The sequence below is a fragment of the Lytechinus pictus genome, chromosome 13 (assembly GCF_037042905.1).
Source record: "Lytechinus pictus isolate F3 Inbred chromosome 13, Lp3.0, whole genome shotgun sequence".
Taxonomy (NCBI): domain Eukaryota; kingdom Metazoa; phylum Echinodermata; class Echinoidea; order Temnopleuroida; family Toxopneustidae; genus Lytechinus; species Lytechinus pictus.
Window position 1 is genome coordinate 6,653,205 of NC_087257.1, and position 15,145 is coordinate 6,668,349.

The 15,145-nt window shown below is 37.5% G+C and overlaps 1 protein-coding gene across 1 annotated transcript; it reads right to left on the reverse strand.

The window, feature by feature from the left end:
- Positions 1-6,708: 6,708 nt before the first annotated feature.
- Positions 6,709-7,587, reverse strand: LOC129280064 (uncharacterized). Its single transcript, XM_054916119.2, has one exon. The coding sequence runs from the start codon at positions 7,585-7,587 to the stop codon at positions 6,709-6,711; it is 879 nt and encodes a 292-aa protein (XP_054772094.2).
- Positions 7,588-15,145: the final 7,558 nt, after the last annotated feature.

The following is a 15,145-nucleotide window of genomic DNA, read 5'->3' on the forward strand; positions in this document are numbered from 1 at the left end:
TCGGCTTCTTTTTTCTAAACGTAAAATAGTTATTATTGCCATCACTGAAACATGGTTAAACTCATCTGTAAATGATGAAGAAGTATGCATAGATGGATACTGTATATTACGTAAAGATCGTGAATGTGGGCTAGGTGATGGTGTTTGTCTGTACATAAGAAACGACATTGCATTTAATACAAGAGATGACTTGACTTCAAGCAATATTGAATCATTGTGGATCAATATTCTATTGCCTCGGACAAAGCCCATTACACTGGGTGCTCTTTACAGACCCCCTAAAGATAATAATTTCATTGAATCACTCTCTGACACTATAGAAAAAATAAAAAAGATGAGGAGATTATAGTCTTAGGGGACATGAATATTTGCCTTTTGAAAAAGTCTCCTTTATCCCAGAAATATGAGAATATACTTAATCTAAGTGGTTTAAGCCAACTTGTAAAGCTGCCCACACGTACAAGTCCGACATCTTCCTCCCTGATAGATCACATATTATGTAGTAAAGTAGAGCATATTTGTCAAAGTGGTGTTATTGACCTAGGTATAAGTGATCATTTATTAATTTATTGTTCAAGAAAGATTGTTAGGCCCGTATTTGGAAACCACAGAACTGTATCCATCAGGAGATTAAAAGGTTATAATATAGATAATTTCAACTTAAATTTATTCCGATCAGACTGGTCCAAGGTAACTGAATGTAACGATGTAAATATGGCTTGGGCAAATTTTAAATCTATGTTCCTATCAATTATAGATATCAGCGCACCTCTGAAAGAGGTAAGAATTAAGCAATCAACTGAAAAATGGATGAACCATGAAATTATTGTTTTAATTAAAGAAAGAAATGTAGCTTATAAAAGTATGAAAAGGAATCTTGGCAATTTAGACCTTGAAAGAAAATATAAAGTTTTAAGGAATTTAGTTCAAAGAAAGGTAAGAAGTGCCAAAAACGAATACTTTCAAGAACAAATCGGAGAAAACAAACATGACTCTAGAAAATTGTGGAAGAATTTGAAAGGTTTAGGTCTAAAAAGTAAAAGGAAATCTGATCAAAAAACGGTTATTAACGTGCAAGGTGAATTAAGTCATGATAAGGCTAAAATTGCAAACGAGTTTAATTGTTACTTTACGACTGTGGCCGACAAGCTAGTTTGTAAATTACCAGTAAATACAAACAAATTTCATGCAGAAAGTGACCAATTTCAAAAGTTTTATGAAGAAAAGGGTATTTCAAAAAGTAGTTTTCATTTTTCCCCTGTAACAGAAAAATTTGTTTTAGATGAACTAAATAGGTTGAAAATATCAAAAAGTACTGGTCTAGATATGATACCTGCAAGATTTCTAAAAGATGGGGCAAGAAATTTGTACAAACCTTTGAATTATATTATTAATTTATCTCTTATGTCTTCTACCTTTCCTGATGATATGAAATTTGCAAAAGTTACCCCGCTACATAAAAAGAAAGATAAAACTGACCAAGTGTATTAAGTGTAGTGTCGAAAATCTAGGAAAAATCTGTTCATGCTCAAGTGGAGAAATACTTTCAAGAAACCAAGATAATATATAAATTTCAGTCCGGCTTTCGTAGCGGATATTCCACTGAAACTTGTTTAATACATTTAACAGATTTTATCAGGAACGAAATGTCACATGGGCGCATGGTTGGAATGGTTCTCCTAGACTTACAAAAAGCCTTTGACACTGTTGGGACGGATCTGAGTATTTTGGTGAATTTGGTGGAGAAAATATTATGTTTCTTTTTAAAAACAAAGACAAATCAAACACACCAATCAATGGGACTAGGAAAAAACAGGGGGAAAACTAAACAAGCAACAACAAGCACGGCGACTCAAACACCCCAACTTTTTAGCTAAACGTGATCATTCAAGAAAAATAAGCACTTGACAAAATAATTAGTTCGATGACTTCGATTTATAATTAAAATGATTCGAATGTTTTCTTTGACAAATTTACAGAGTGTTTACAACTCAAAGAAATGCCTGTATGATATATCAAATATCTGAAGACAGTAAATAAAGTTATGTCGTATATTCAAAGGAATTATAACAGAGCAATTAATTGTTTAATAAAATAGGATATAAACTCCAAAATAGGCCAAAGCGTTGAGAAGTTGACAGTTCCATCTACTTGGCGAATTGAGTTCGACCTGAACTTGGAATGGTGGAATACGTGGCTAGGCCTGTCGTATACAACGGAGAGTGGAAAAGCAGTCTAGATGGATCCTCGATCGATGTCATGTAGGACAAAAACTCGTCTATGGTGAGGGTCTCAGTGGAACCTGACAATTATCAAAATAAAACAAACAGTGTCCTAATACACTTATCGTCGTCGAACACAGATAAACGACCTCAAAACGTGTAAAGATATAATTTATCATCTCATAATAATGACAGTGAGAATTGTCTATTTAGCAGCAATTCTAAACAAAATATAAAAGTACATCATGTAAAACCAGGCTATATGCCTTTAAGAAATTCGACGAGAATGACTTTCATAATGTCAAGGTCAAATAACAATGTTCACTATCAAGTATAGCATACATCGGAAAACTCTCCATAATACCGACAACTGAAGATCGCTTAAATACTAAGCTGTCTGCAATGACATATAAATCAACGTAAATAATTTCAAAGATCTATTTTTGCTTATAATATTCGACATTTCATGTGGATGACACTTTATACAAAAATAAAGTTGTCTACAAATGTACTCGGCATAATTTCTTCAGTACAAATACTTTGTCAAGAAATTAGTTATATCAAATATCTCTTTTTACTATAGGCTAAATGTTGTTATAAATATTAAACGTACATACCCGATAAACATCAGGAAAAAGAAGTAAAAAGTCAGCTAAACCAGGAGTCCATTAATTCTCCTTTACAAAATGACGAGCCCAGACAGCATCGGTGAAGTACGCTGTCGGGAGCTAAGCCGACGGTCTCGGGGGAGATATTGGTTCAAATCCCCATAGAAAAAGATGTAACCAAAATTGAACACAGACGACTCTGCTGAAGTATCAGCAACCGGGCTTTTTTTAAGAGTCTCGTATCGTTAATTAAGAACGCACGAAACCGCCCTTACAGGGCGAGATCTAATTGGTCATTTTTCGTAACCAAGAAAAACATTATTTACATATTATTACTAAGTCCGTGTCTCTTAGGGTTCAACACGTATTGGGAATGCTTTCTTTTGAAATTCACCTGCTGTTCCGGAAAATACTGTCTTTAATAATAACAGGTGGAAATTTCTTTGCGTCCAACTAAAAAAAATCCAAATTGCTTTTGATTCTTTTTTTTACACAGTATCACATAAAAGTGTTTTTGATTCTTGTTTTACACAGTATCACATAAAAGTATTTCAGGCTTCTTTGATATCCTAAAAATAAACTCAGAAATTTTTACTACATAAAATCCCCTCCTAGTAAGGAAGTCATGAATATGTCTTACTTACGACAATCCATTTACAATAAACAGAACTACAAAGTATGATGAGTCATACATAATTATGATAATTAACAAACTGCAATATAACGCTCTGGAAATCGAACATGTCGTCCAGATCGAGTTTTTCGGATAGGTGCAGTGGGTGTACTCGTGCGCGAACTCTGCACTGCACTCTTTACCACCGAGCTTGGAATTCTGCCTTTAACGATACTTTTCGATTTTGATAGGCTTTCTTCCAGACTTTCTTGATTTTCAATGTATGCTACTTTCAAACGATCTATGCAAATCTGATCGCGTTTGCCATCAATGTCAAGCGTGAAAAAGCGGTCTTTGCGCTTTAGCACCTTATACGGTCCTTTGTATGGCTGTTGTAGCGGTTTGCGAACGGAATCTACCCTAACAAATACATGCGAGCACGAGAAAAGATCTCTAGGGATATGCGTCGATCCTTGCTTCGCTCTAGTAGGGGTAAGTGTACATGACGCCATGTGTCTACGTAACCGGGATATGTAGTCACTCGGATCTACATCAGTTCGCTCAGCCGTAACGAACTGTCCGGGTAATCTCAGAGTTGTCCCGAAAACTAGCTCTGCTGATGAGCATGACAAATCTGCTTTAATGGTAGAACGGATACCCAGGAGTGTCAAAGGTAATTGTTCACTCCATCGAGAAGGATCTTCGTAAGCCTTCAAAGCAGCCTTGAGTTGACGGTGAAATCTCTCTACCATCCCGTTTGCCGCAGGATGATAGGCGGTTGTTCGGATGCGGGTTGTACCTAACAACTTAGTTAGTTCCGCGAAAAGGCGTGATTCGAACTGCCTACCACGATCTGTGGTGACAGAGCTGGGTGTACCAAACATGGCAACCCACCTTTCTACGAAGGTTTTGGCAACCGTTTCCGCGGTAATATCGGTTATCGGGATGGCTTCCGGCCATCTGGTAAAACGGTCTATACACGTAAGTAGGTATGTATAACCATTCGAATGGGGCAACGGACCAACGAGATCCAGATGAACGTGTGCGAAACGCGCATCTGGGGTACTAAAAGTCCCTTGTGGGGCTTTTACATGTCTATTAGTCTTTGACCTCTGACACGGTAGACATTCTCGGGCCCATTTGCACACATCCTTATTAATCCCGGGCCATACGTAACGAGCGGTAATCGCACGCTGTGTTGCTCGGACTCCTGGATGAGAGAGTCCATGGATAGCATTGAAAACTGCCCTCCTATGAATCTTCGGGACGAAAGGACGGGTGAGTCCGTGAGAAGTATCGCATACGATCGAGCCACCAGTGGTGAGCCTTGGTACTTTTTTTAGCACCATACTAGAATTGACCTCTGAATTGAGATACGCTTGCAATTCTGAATCGGTTTCTTGTGCTTCCGCAATATCCGTGAAATCGATCCGAGATTCGGTATGCAAGGCGCTGATATCGGGTCGAGATAGGGTGTCAGCCACCACATTGTCTTGACCTTTGACATATCTGATGTCTGTGGTGAATTGCGATATGAAATCCAACTGCCGAATTTCGCGGGGGCTATGACGATCTGGCTTGGCGTTTAATGCGTATGTTAAAGGTTTATGGTCGGTATAAACACAGAAAGGACGACCTTCTAGCATATACCGAAAATGCTTAATTGCCAAATAAATGGCCAGCAACTCTCGCCCGAATGCGCTATACCTTGTTTCAGCAGGTAGCAATTTCCGCGAGAAGAATGCAATCGGCTCCCATGCATTGTCGTGGAGTTGCTGAATAACTCCACCAATAGCACGGTCTGATGCGTCGACCATCAAACTCAGAGGATAATCTGAATTTGGATAGGCCAATAACGTAATCTGCGCTAGCTTCTCTTTGACTTCAACGAAAGCGGCCGTACAAGCAGGCGACCAATCTAGCGGTTTCTTAGATCGCTTCTTACGATTGCGCAGGAGGTCCGTGAGAGGCATGAGGATATGCGCGCAGTTAGGTATAAATCTACGGTAAAAGTTCACTAACCCGATAAATCCTCGCAACTGCTTCAATGTCGTGGGGACAGTGCAGTTCCGAATCGCATCCACTTTGTCCGGGAGTGGACTGACTCCATCGCGGTTGATACGGTGACCTAGAAATTCTAGCTCCGATCGGCCAAAAACGCACTTGTTTGGGTTGACGACAACACCAAACTCCCTAAGTCTTTCAAAGAGCAGACGTAGGTGGCGTTCATGCTCTAGCTCACTATCGCTAGCTACAAGTAAGTCATCTATATAAGCATATACGAACGGTAATCCACGAATGACCTGATCTATGAACCTCTGAAAAGATTGTGCAGCATTACGCAGACCGAACGGCATTCGTTCGAATTCATAAAGGCCAAAAGGTGTACATATAGCCGTCTTGCAAATATCGTCTGGCGCGACGGGTATCTGGTGATACGCACGAACTAAATCTATCTTGGAAAATATGCGCTTTCCATTCAAATTCGCGGTGAAGTCCTGAATATGGGGTACAGGGTAGCGGTCGGGTACGGTAGCCTTGTTAAGTGCCCTGTAATCACCGCAAGGTCTCCAATCACCGGCAGTCTTTTTCGGCACCATGTGTAACGGCGATGCCCATTGGCTACTAGACGGCCTAATTATGCCTAAATCAAGCATATGCTGGAATTCATTACGAGCTATGTCTAACTTGTCTCCGGTGAGTCTACGCGGCCTAGCCGTAACGGGTTGTCCTCGCGTTACAATGTGGTGTACCACATTATGCTTAACGTCCTGCGAACGGTATACGGGTATCGTGATATCAGCGTATTCATCACGCAACATCTTCGTGTAAGCATCAATAGCTTCAGGCGTGTCAAATACGGGACTAAGTGACACAGTGTCCGTATGTCTACCTGACACTTGCATGTTCGTTAGGGGATCAATAAGCCTCGGCTTTGCCATGTCAATAAGAAATTGAAAATGGTGCAGAAAGTCCGCACCTAAAATAGGCATGGTTACGTCAGCTATGATAAATATCCAACGGCAGCTGCGACGTACGCCTAAATCTAGCGTAAGCGACTGTTGTCCGTAAGTTGTGATGCGCGAACCATTAGCTGCGCGTAGTTTCAAGGTAGAAGGTTTAACCCTCTGTTGCTTTGTCGGGAGGATTACCGACACAGCCGCGCCTGTGTCAACCAGAAATTTCTTTCGCGAATTAATATCATTAATGTAAAATAGGCGACTATCCGGTTGACCAGTGGGGTTTGTCGCCCCAACCCTCTGGTCTATGCGTTTCCCTGACTATTCCAATTGCAGGGTGCCTTGCAGCGATGCGCGTTCTCAGCATATTGAGAATGATACCAACAATATCCTCTATCTTCGGGCGATTCACTGACGGGCGTGGAATCACGTTTATCACGAGTCTTGCTTCTACTACGATTTCGACTACGACTACGGTCGTGTTTCAATTGCCCTACGGCTGTGGCTAACTCGCGAACGAGCTTTGTCAAATCCGCAATTTGCCTTACAAGGTTTGAATTCGCACCCTGTATATCTCCGGATTGGGCTGGCTTAACCGTGATAGCATGTGACCCTGCATCAATCACCGGCGCCACGGTGTTCACGACAGGCACGTGCGCTTCGAGAATTCTATCTGCCAATACGGCCAGATCCGATAGCGCTAGCGACTCACTCGTGGAGGCTAAGATCAGTCTAACATTAGGCGGCAAGCGTTGTAAGAATAACTGCCTAAGTATACCGCTTTCTAATTTCTGATCTCCGACGAGTTGTTCCATGCGCCGCAATAATTGAGAAGGTTTTCGGTCTCCGAGTTCTTCTTCTGTGAGTAACATTTGTACTCTTCTCTGTTCCGATTCCGTCGTTCGCGATATGATCTTTTTCTTTAGCGTCGTATATGGCTCACTAACAGGGGGGTTTATCAGGACGTCGCGAATGTCCTGTGCTACCTCGGGTGGTAGTGTCGCGATAACGTAAGAGTATTTTGTACTCTCAACTACGATATTGCGCGTGGCAAATTGGGCTTCCGCTTGCGCGAACCATACCTCCGGATCGTTTCGCCAGAATGGCGGCAGCTTTAAAGCAACTGCTCCAAGTATGCTCTCAGAGTCAGCAGTAGACTTCGCGTCGGCATCTTCTTGTGACATTGTGAAAGAGCGCGAGCGTACAACCACTGCACTTACCTATTACACTGTTCCTATATTAATAAGAATATGACAGTCTTATTCTAATTCCTTCAACTCCGATGTGCGTTATCTATCCTGAAAGATCACGTCTTTAAATATACTATGTATATTATATAAAATCTGTTTCGCCGCTATAAGGGTTAAGGGTTACTATTTTGTAGCTCCCTTTCAGATCACGTCGGGATCAGCATTTTGTTGGGACGGATCTGAGTATTTTGGTGAATTTGGTGGAGAAAATATTATGTTTCTTTTTAAAAACAAAGACAAATCAAACACACCAATCAATGGGACTAGGAAAAAACAGGGGGAAAACTAAACAAGCAACAACAAGCACGGCGACTCAAACACCCCAACTTTTTAGCTAAACGTGATCATTCAAGAAAAATAAGCACTTGACAAAATAATTAGTTCGATGACTTCGATTTATAATTAAAATGATTCGAATGTTTTCTTTGACAAATTTACAGAGTGTTTACAACTCAAAGAAATGCCTGTATGATATATCAAATATCTGAAGACAGTAAATAAAGTTATGTCGTATATTCAAAGGAATTATAACAGAGCAATTAATTATTTAATAAAATAGGATATAAACTCCAAAATAGGCCAAAGCGTTGAAAAGTTGACAGTTCCATCTACTTGGCGAATTGAGTTCGACCTGAACTTGGAATGGTGGAATACGTAGCTAGGCCTGTCGTATACAACGGAGAGTGGAAAAGCAGTCTAGATGGATCCTCGATCGATGTCATGTAGGACAAAAACTCGTCTATGGTGAGGGTCTCAGTGGAACCTGACAATTATCAAAATAAAACAAACAGTGTCCTAATACACTTATCGTCGTCGAACACAGATAAACGACCTCAAAACGTGTAAAGATATAATTTATCATCTCATAATAATGACAGTGAGAATTGTCTATTTAGCAGCAATTCTAAACAAAATATAAAAGTACATCATGTAAAACCAGGCTATATGCCTTTAAGAAATTCGACGAGAATGACTTTCATAATGTCAAGGTCAAATAACAATGTTCACTATCAAGTATAGCATACATCGGAAAACTCTCCATAATACCGACAACTGAAGATCGCTTAAATACTAAGCTGTCTGCAATGACATATAAATCAACGTAAATAATTTCAAAGATCTATTTTTGCTTATAATATTCGACATTTCATGTGGATGACACTTTATACAAAAATAAAGTTGTCTACAAATGTACTCGGCATAATTTCTTCAGTACAAATACTTTGTCAAGAAATTAGTTATATCAAATATCTCTTTTTACTATAGGCTAAATGTTGTTATAAATATTAAACGTACATACCCGATAAACATCAGGAAAAAGAAGTAAAAAGTCAGCTAAACCAGGAGTCCATTAATTCTCCTTTACAAAATGACGAGCCCAGACAGCATCGGTGAAGTACGCTGTCGGGAGCTAAGCCGACGGTCTCGGGGGAGATATTGGTTCAAATCCCCATAGAAAAAGATGTAACCAAAATTGAACACAGACGACTCTGCTGAAGTATCAGCAACCGGGCTTTTTTTAAGAGTCTCGTATCGTTAATTAAGAACGCACGAAACCGCCCTTACAGGGCGAGATCTAATTGGTCATTTTTCGTAACCAAGAAAAACATTATTTACATATTATTACTAAGTCCGTGTCTCTTAGGGTTCAACACGTATTGGGAATGCTTTCTTTTGAAATTCACCTGCTGTTCCGGAAAATACTGTCTTTAATAATAACAGGTGGAAATTTCTTTGCGTCCAGCTAAAAAAAATCCAAATTGCTTTTGATTCTTTTTTTACACAGTATCACATAAAAGTGTTTTTGATTCTTGTTTTACACAGTATCACATAAAAGTATTTCAGGCTTCTTTGATATCCTAAAAATAAACTCAGAAATTTTTACTACAACACTGTAAATCATAACATACTTTTGAAGAAATTAGAAGTGATGGGTTTAGACTCTCCACTGTGACATGGTTTAGATCATATTTATCTAACCGTCATCAGGTAGTTACCATGCAGACGGTTATTTCTGATTCACTGCCTATTAAATGCGGAGTCCCTCAAGGAAGCATTTTAGGCCCCATTCTTTTTATGTCATACATCAATGATATGTCTACTTGTATTAACGAATCTAAATTAATTGTATATGCTGATGATAGTGTCTTGCTTTATTCGGATACAAATCCCAAGATAATTGATAAAAAACTTAGTGCAGATTTGGCAAATTGCATTGAATGGATGTCTGACAACAAGCTTAGTTTACACGTTGGGAAAACAGAAAGCATTTTATTTTGTTCGAAACGACAGCTTAGATATACACACGATTTCAAGGTTTCATATAATAATCAGGTAATTGAAAGAAAAGATTCAGTGAAATATTTGGGAATTAATTTGACAAGTAACCTATCATGGACGGGTTTGGTAGACTCCATCGTCAAAAAGGCAAATTCGCGCTTAAAATTTTTGTATAGATATCAAACCTGTTTGAATATAAAGTCTAGACGTATTTTATGCTTTGCTTTAATACAATGTCTATTCGACTATGCTAATGCGGCTTGGTACGGTAGTCTGGGTGTTACGGATAAGAAAAAGCTAAGAATAATTCAAAATAAAATTGTGAGATACATAAATGTTTTAGGACCAAGAGCACATGTCGGATGTAATGAACTTGAAAAGGCAGGATTACTTCATGTAGATCACAGATCACAACAATTAGTACTACACCACGTGCATAAAATATTCTATTCGGATACATTAGATCATTATATAGCAAATAATTTCACCCGTGTATCAAATATCCATAGGTACGGTACTCGAAATAGTAATTTTAATTTTGTGTTACCAAAACGTGAAGGACATATAGGGAACACTTTTTATTTTAATGGCATCCAATCTTGGAATGCTCTTCCTAATAAAGTAAAAGCAGTTAAAATATTTTCTCAATTTAAGAGTGCATTAAAGAAGCACCTAAAACTGGAAGCTACTCGAGAGCAATATTAACATTAAAATCAAACATTTTGTACAGTTGGTTTCTAGTATTGTAGATAATGTATACATTAGGGTATGTTAAAATATAATCTTGTTTCACATATTAGGAGGATTGTTGTTTGCTTCAGATGTTTGCATATTATTTGACTGATGGATATGTATGTATGTATGTATTTTTTTTTACCATATTCCAGTACTTGTTGTAGTTTATACTTTTTGTTACAATATGTTAATGTTTTATACTAACTATAGGACCCCATTGGAAATAAGCCTTTCGGCTTTCATGGGCTATCCTGTCAAGGTATTCTTCAATTTCATTGTAATCTCTTGTGATATTCTTGACGAATAAAATCAATCAATCAATCAATAAACCAGAATGAAATTGGATGATGATGAGGCTAATTCTAATTAAAGAGGGGATGAAATGGGTTACGAAATGAAACAGAATTGAAAGTTTGAACGTTTTGATTTACTTTCCATGGTGATCCTCTATTATGGCTCATAGGGAATTTACAAACGTTTGAATTACCTATCCATTTAATTTTTCATGTATTTTTTCACCTGTAATCATCTATTTATTTTCATATTTTTATTCCATGTTTATTAGAAATAACGATAAATTCAGTCAGTGGCGTACCTGACACAGTTCGTACACTTACAAACAGAAAAAGGCCATCACGATTATGTCAGTGGACACCCCCCCCCCTCCCCCTCCTCCTCAGCTACGCTGGTACTATTGACATGATAGAAGTCCGCTGTCGTGTCGGCTCATGAGTGATTATTATAATATCCATGCTTCATGTTTTTTGTGAATTTAGTTAGTACGCCCTCTATGGGGTTCATCCCGATAATTTGCCAAAGTGATTTCCAACCACACTATTTTCACTCGTACTCAAACTGATGTTTTTTTTTGTCAGTTCAGTGATTGCATTTTTAAAATATGTATTTGTAGTTTCGCCTCAAGCGAACATGTTTATCTTTTCACAATCGGTATATAAGGAACATTATAATGGCAACTTCACAACCCCTCTTTCCCCCCTCTCCCCCTCGTTTCATCTCTGCATGTCTCTACATTTCTCTTTCTTTCCCTCTCTTTCTCTTTCAAATGGCTTCCTACAATCATACAATATTATGAATCACAATTAAAATGAAATAAAAAAACAGAAAAAGAACATTTTCTAGTTCGACAATTCCCTTCCCTCTTTTCTATGTCGCTTCCACCCAACCTTTATTTCTCATCGTCATTCAAATCACTTGCAGTATTTAACTCATGAAATCACAAGACTGTGTCATGAATTTATTGAATAAATCAAAAGCTTCTAAGCATGAATAGAATAAACACCATGAAATATGTGATCTAATTTTACCTATACAAATATTAATCACGTCACAGACTATCCTAATCAGGTTTTACTAAAAGAAGACAAAATAGGTTTTTACCTAGCTTTTCCAAAATGTATAGATGTTTGGGGTTTCTGCTACTGTTTACGAAATTCATGAAAGCAAAAAACATGAGCAATGGATTTTGCTATCTTTTTAGCACATAATCAAGTGGCACAGCGTTTAAGACTTTTATCACTAGTCAGTATCCGGCCGGGGGCAGGCATAGGGGAACGCGCCCGATCTTGTCTTAAAAAATTCATGCAAATATTTCCATGCGTTGGCCTTTGTTTCCCTTTTGAAATCTAGTTTTCGGAGTATTGATTAAGAACATTATTTTTTTTTTTTTTTTTTCGGGGGGGGGGGGTTGTCAAACAACAATCTCTCACCTATTTTTATTCAATTTAATTTAATTTCCTTTATTTTATATCATTAATTTATTTCTTTATATTTTTTAATTCGGTTTTTTATTCTATTATTTGTATTTTTTTTCTTGGTGGGGTGAGGGGAGGGGTGGGAAAAATTTTAAAGATTGTTGAATGAAATAGTAATGTTCAAATATAAAATCAACAATGAAAGAATGTGCTCTTCCTCGTTTTATGTAATAATAAAGATCCATTTCAGTAAACCGAGATGAAAATGAGGCCTTTCGTGATCAACGCTGCGTAGATCAGATGTTATAATAACTTTAAGCGCCCTTGAATTAACCAATCAAAGCAACCAATACCAAATCCGAATAAGAGATCGACGTCACTACACTCATGGACATGCGCAGAAGAGTAGTGCCATCCTCCCAATGGATAATTCACGAACTAAAACTAAACGATTGAGTTTTAGCGCTGCTGTCAAAATGGTCAACTGTTGAATGCCGCCTTCTCTACAACCATTTGGTCCACTATCCTGTTTATCTATTTTCTGCTTTTATTCTTAAACATTTGGTTAATGTCAATTGTAAATTGAAATGATGATGTGAATTAACTATAGATTCCACCAAATCATCGAAAGAAATCAATCCTCATCATGATAATATGTAATCCTAGTTTATCTACAAACAGGGTCCCGTCTTACAAAGAGTTTTGGTCTGATCCGACCAACTACAACTATGGAAAGTCAGCAATATTAACACCTAAAACTCATGCCTTTTCAAAATATTTATTTAATATTTCTGAAATGTCGTTGTGTTGACGATCCAGTTGCTCCTATTTGTTTACAAACTCAAGGGACATTTGTCCTGTATGTAAATAATGACATTAATGGACTTCAATAGGTGATCAAGCACAACTCTTTCTAAGTCCAGACTCAGAATATCAATAACCATTCTTGGCTAAGTTAACATTTACCTCAATTACCACCTTTTGTCTAATTTCGCGGTATTTTATTTCCATATCGTCTTATATCCACTTGGTCCACACCATTCAGGGTATATGAATAAATAAAAAAATATGAATCACAATATTAATTTGGCAAACTACAACAAATGATAGATTAAATGAAAACTGCAACCTATCTGGACATATGACTAAATTAGATTTAAGACCAAGTGACTATTGGACCAAACACCCACTAGACCAAATTTAAGGTAAGCCAAGTGGGTTACATTTAATTAGGACCGTCAACTACCATGGGCGGAAATCCCAGGGGGGACAGGGGGGACGTGTCCCCCCTACCAAAAATAGTAGGGGGGACACAATATCAAATGTCCCCCCTACTATTTTTGGTATTTTATGATGGAGAAAAATACATCATTCACATTCGAAATAATACATGTATTTTGGACTAAATGACCTTATATTTCGGGTGAAAACTTTTTTTCTTCTTTTTTTGCTTGTCAAATTTTCCAGAGTGAAAAAATAAGATGAGGGGAAGACTTGGAAAATAAAAAGAATCTTTCGTGTCACTATATAAAATTTCGCTCGCTCTTCGCGCTCGCATTGCCTGTTAGGTGATTGTTCAATATGGAGCTTAAATATCAAGTTTGGAAGTCAATATACATTACATATTTCACCTCGGAAATCGAACTTTCATTATTTTGTGTGATTTACAAACTGATTTTTTTAAAGTGCTCTGTAAAAATGAGAGCTTTATGATCTGAATATTGACATTTTCTGCTCGCGCTGAGTGCTCGCAAATTTCGATTTATTAAGTACCTATTATTTTTGTGTGTTTAGTTTGACAAATATCCCTTTTCAAGTCTGATTGTCAAAGCGGAAAAGATAACGCTACTCGCTCGCATTTTGATTGGCGCGTTATGTATTTCTCAATATTGATTTTCATGACAGTTTATCAAAGACTTTGGCTCGCGATTTGCGCTCGCATTAATGGTTGAAAAATATTTTAACTGATGTATTTTATTCATAATTGCAAAAGTGCTTGAAATGTCCAGTTTTCAGGCCATAATATCATCAGATTTCTCGCCCTCATTAGGCATTAATAAATAATATATTAATTTAATCATTAAATTGTCCCTTTTGTTTCATCTCGCGCTTAGCAAGGGGAATAGGAAGATAGTAATCATTTTCATATGACATGTCCTAAGGATGTCCCGGTCCTATGTCAAAACTCAAATAATAATGAAAAATATCAACTCTTTATTAAGTGCGATCCATATCCACCTCACAATTTTCCTACAAAGTGCTTGAAATATAAAGCTGAAATTGACTCTTTTTTCAGATCGGATATCAAAAAGTTTAAGCTCGCGCTTGCTTTGATTTTTCATGATAAAAGATGTGTAAAATGCGTAAAATAATTCTAGGTCTAAATCTGAAACACGTGCATGTTTATTCAGATATTTAACTTGTTCTCTATTTAAATCATTATCCACTTTCAGATCACAATATCAAACGTTTTCTGCTCGCATTATTAATGTAGAAAGATCCCATATTACTCATCCTTTTCATGATTTAGGTCTACACTCTCGAATTTTTCTGCTCGCGCTTCGCTTGCATTAATTGCTTAGTTATAGAGCTACCCTGTTCGCGATTACAAAAATTTATTAAAATTTTCGATTCTTTTTGTAGAAATGTCAAAATTTTTCAGCACGCGATTCGCGCCAGCGTTAATTGTTTGTTTAAATAGTTAACGTCTTCATGGCTAAGTGCAAGCAGTCATTTACAAGTACCTTTCGATCAGTTCAAATTAA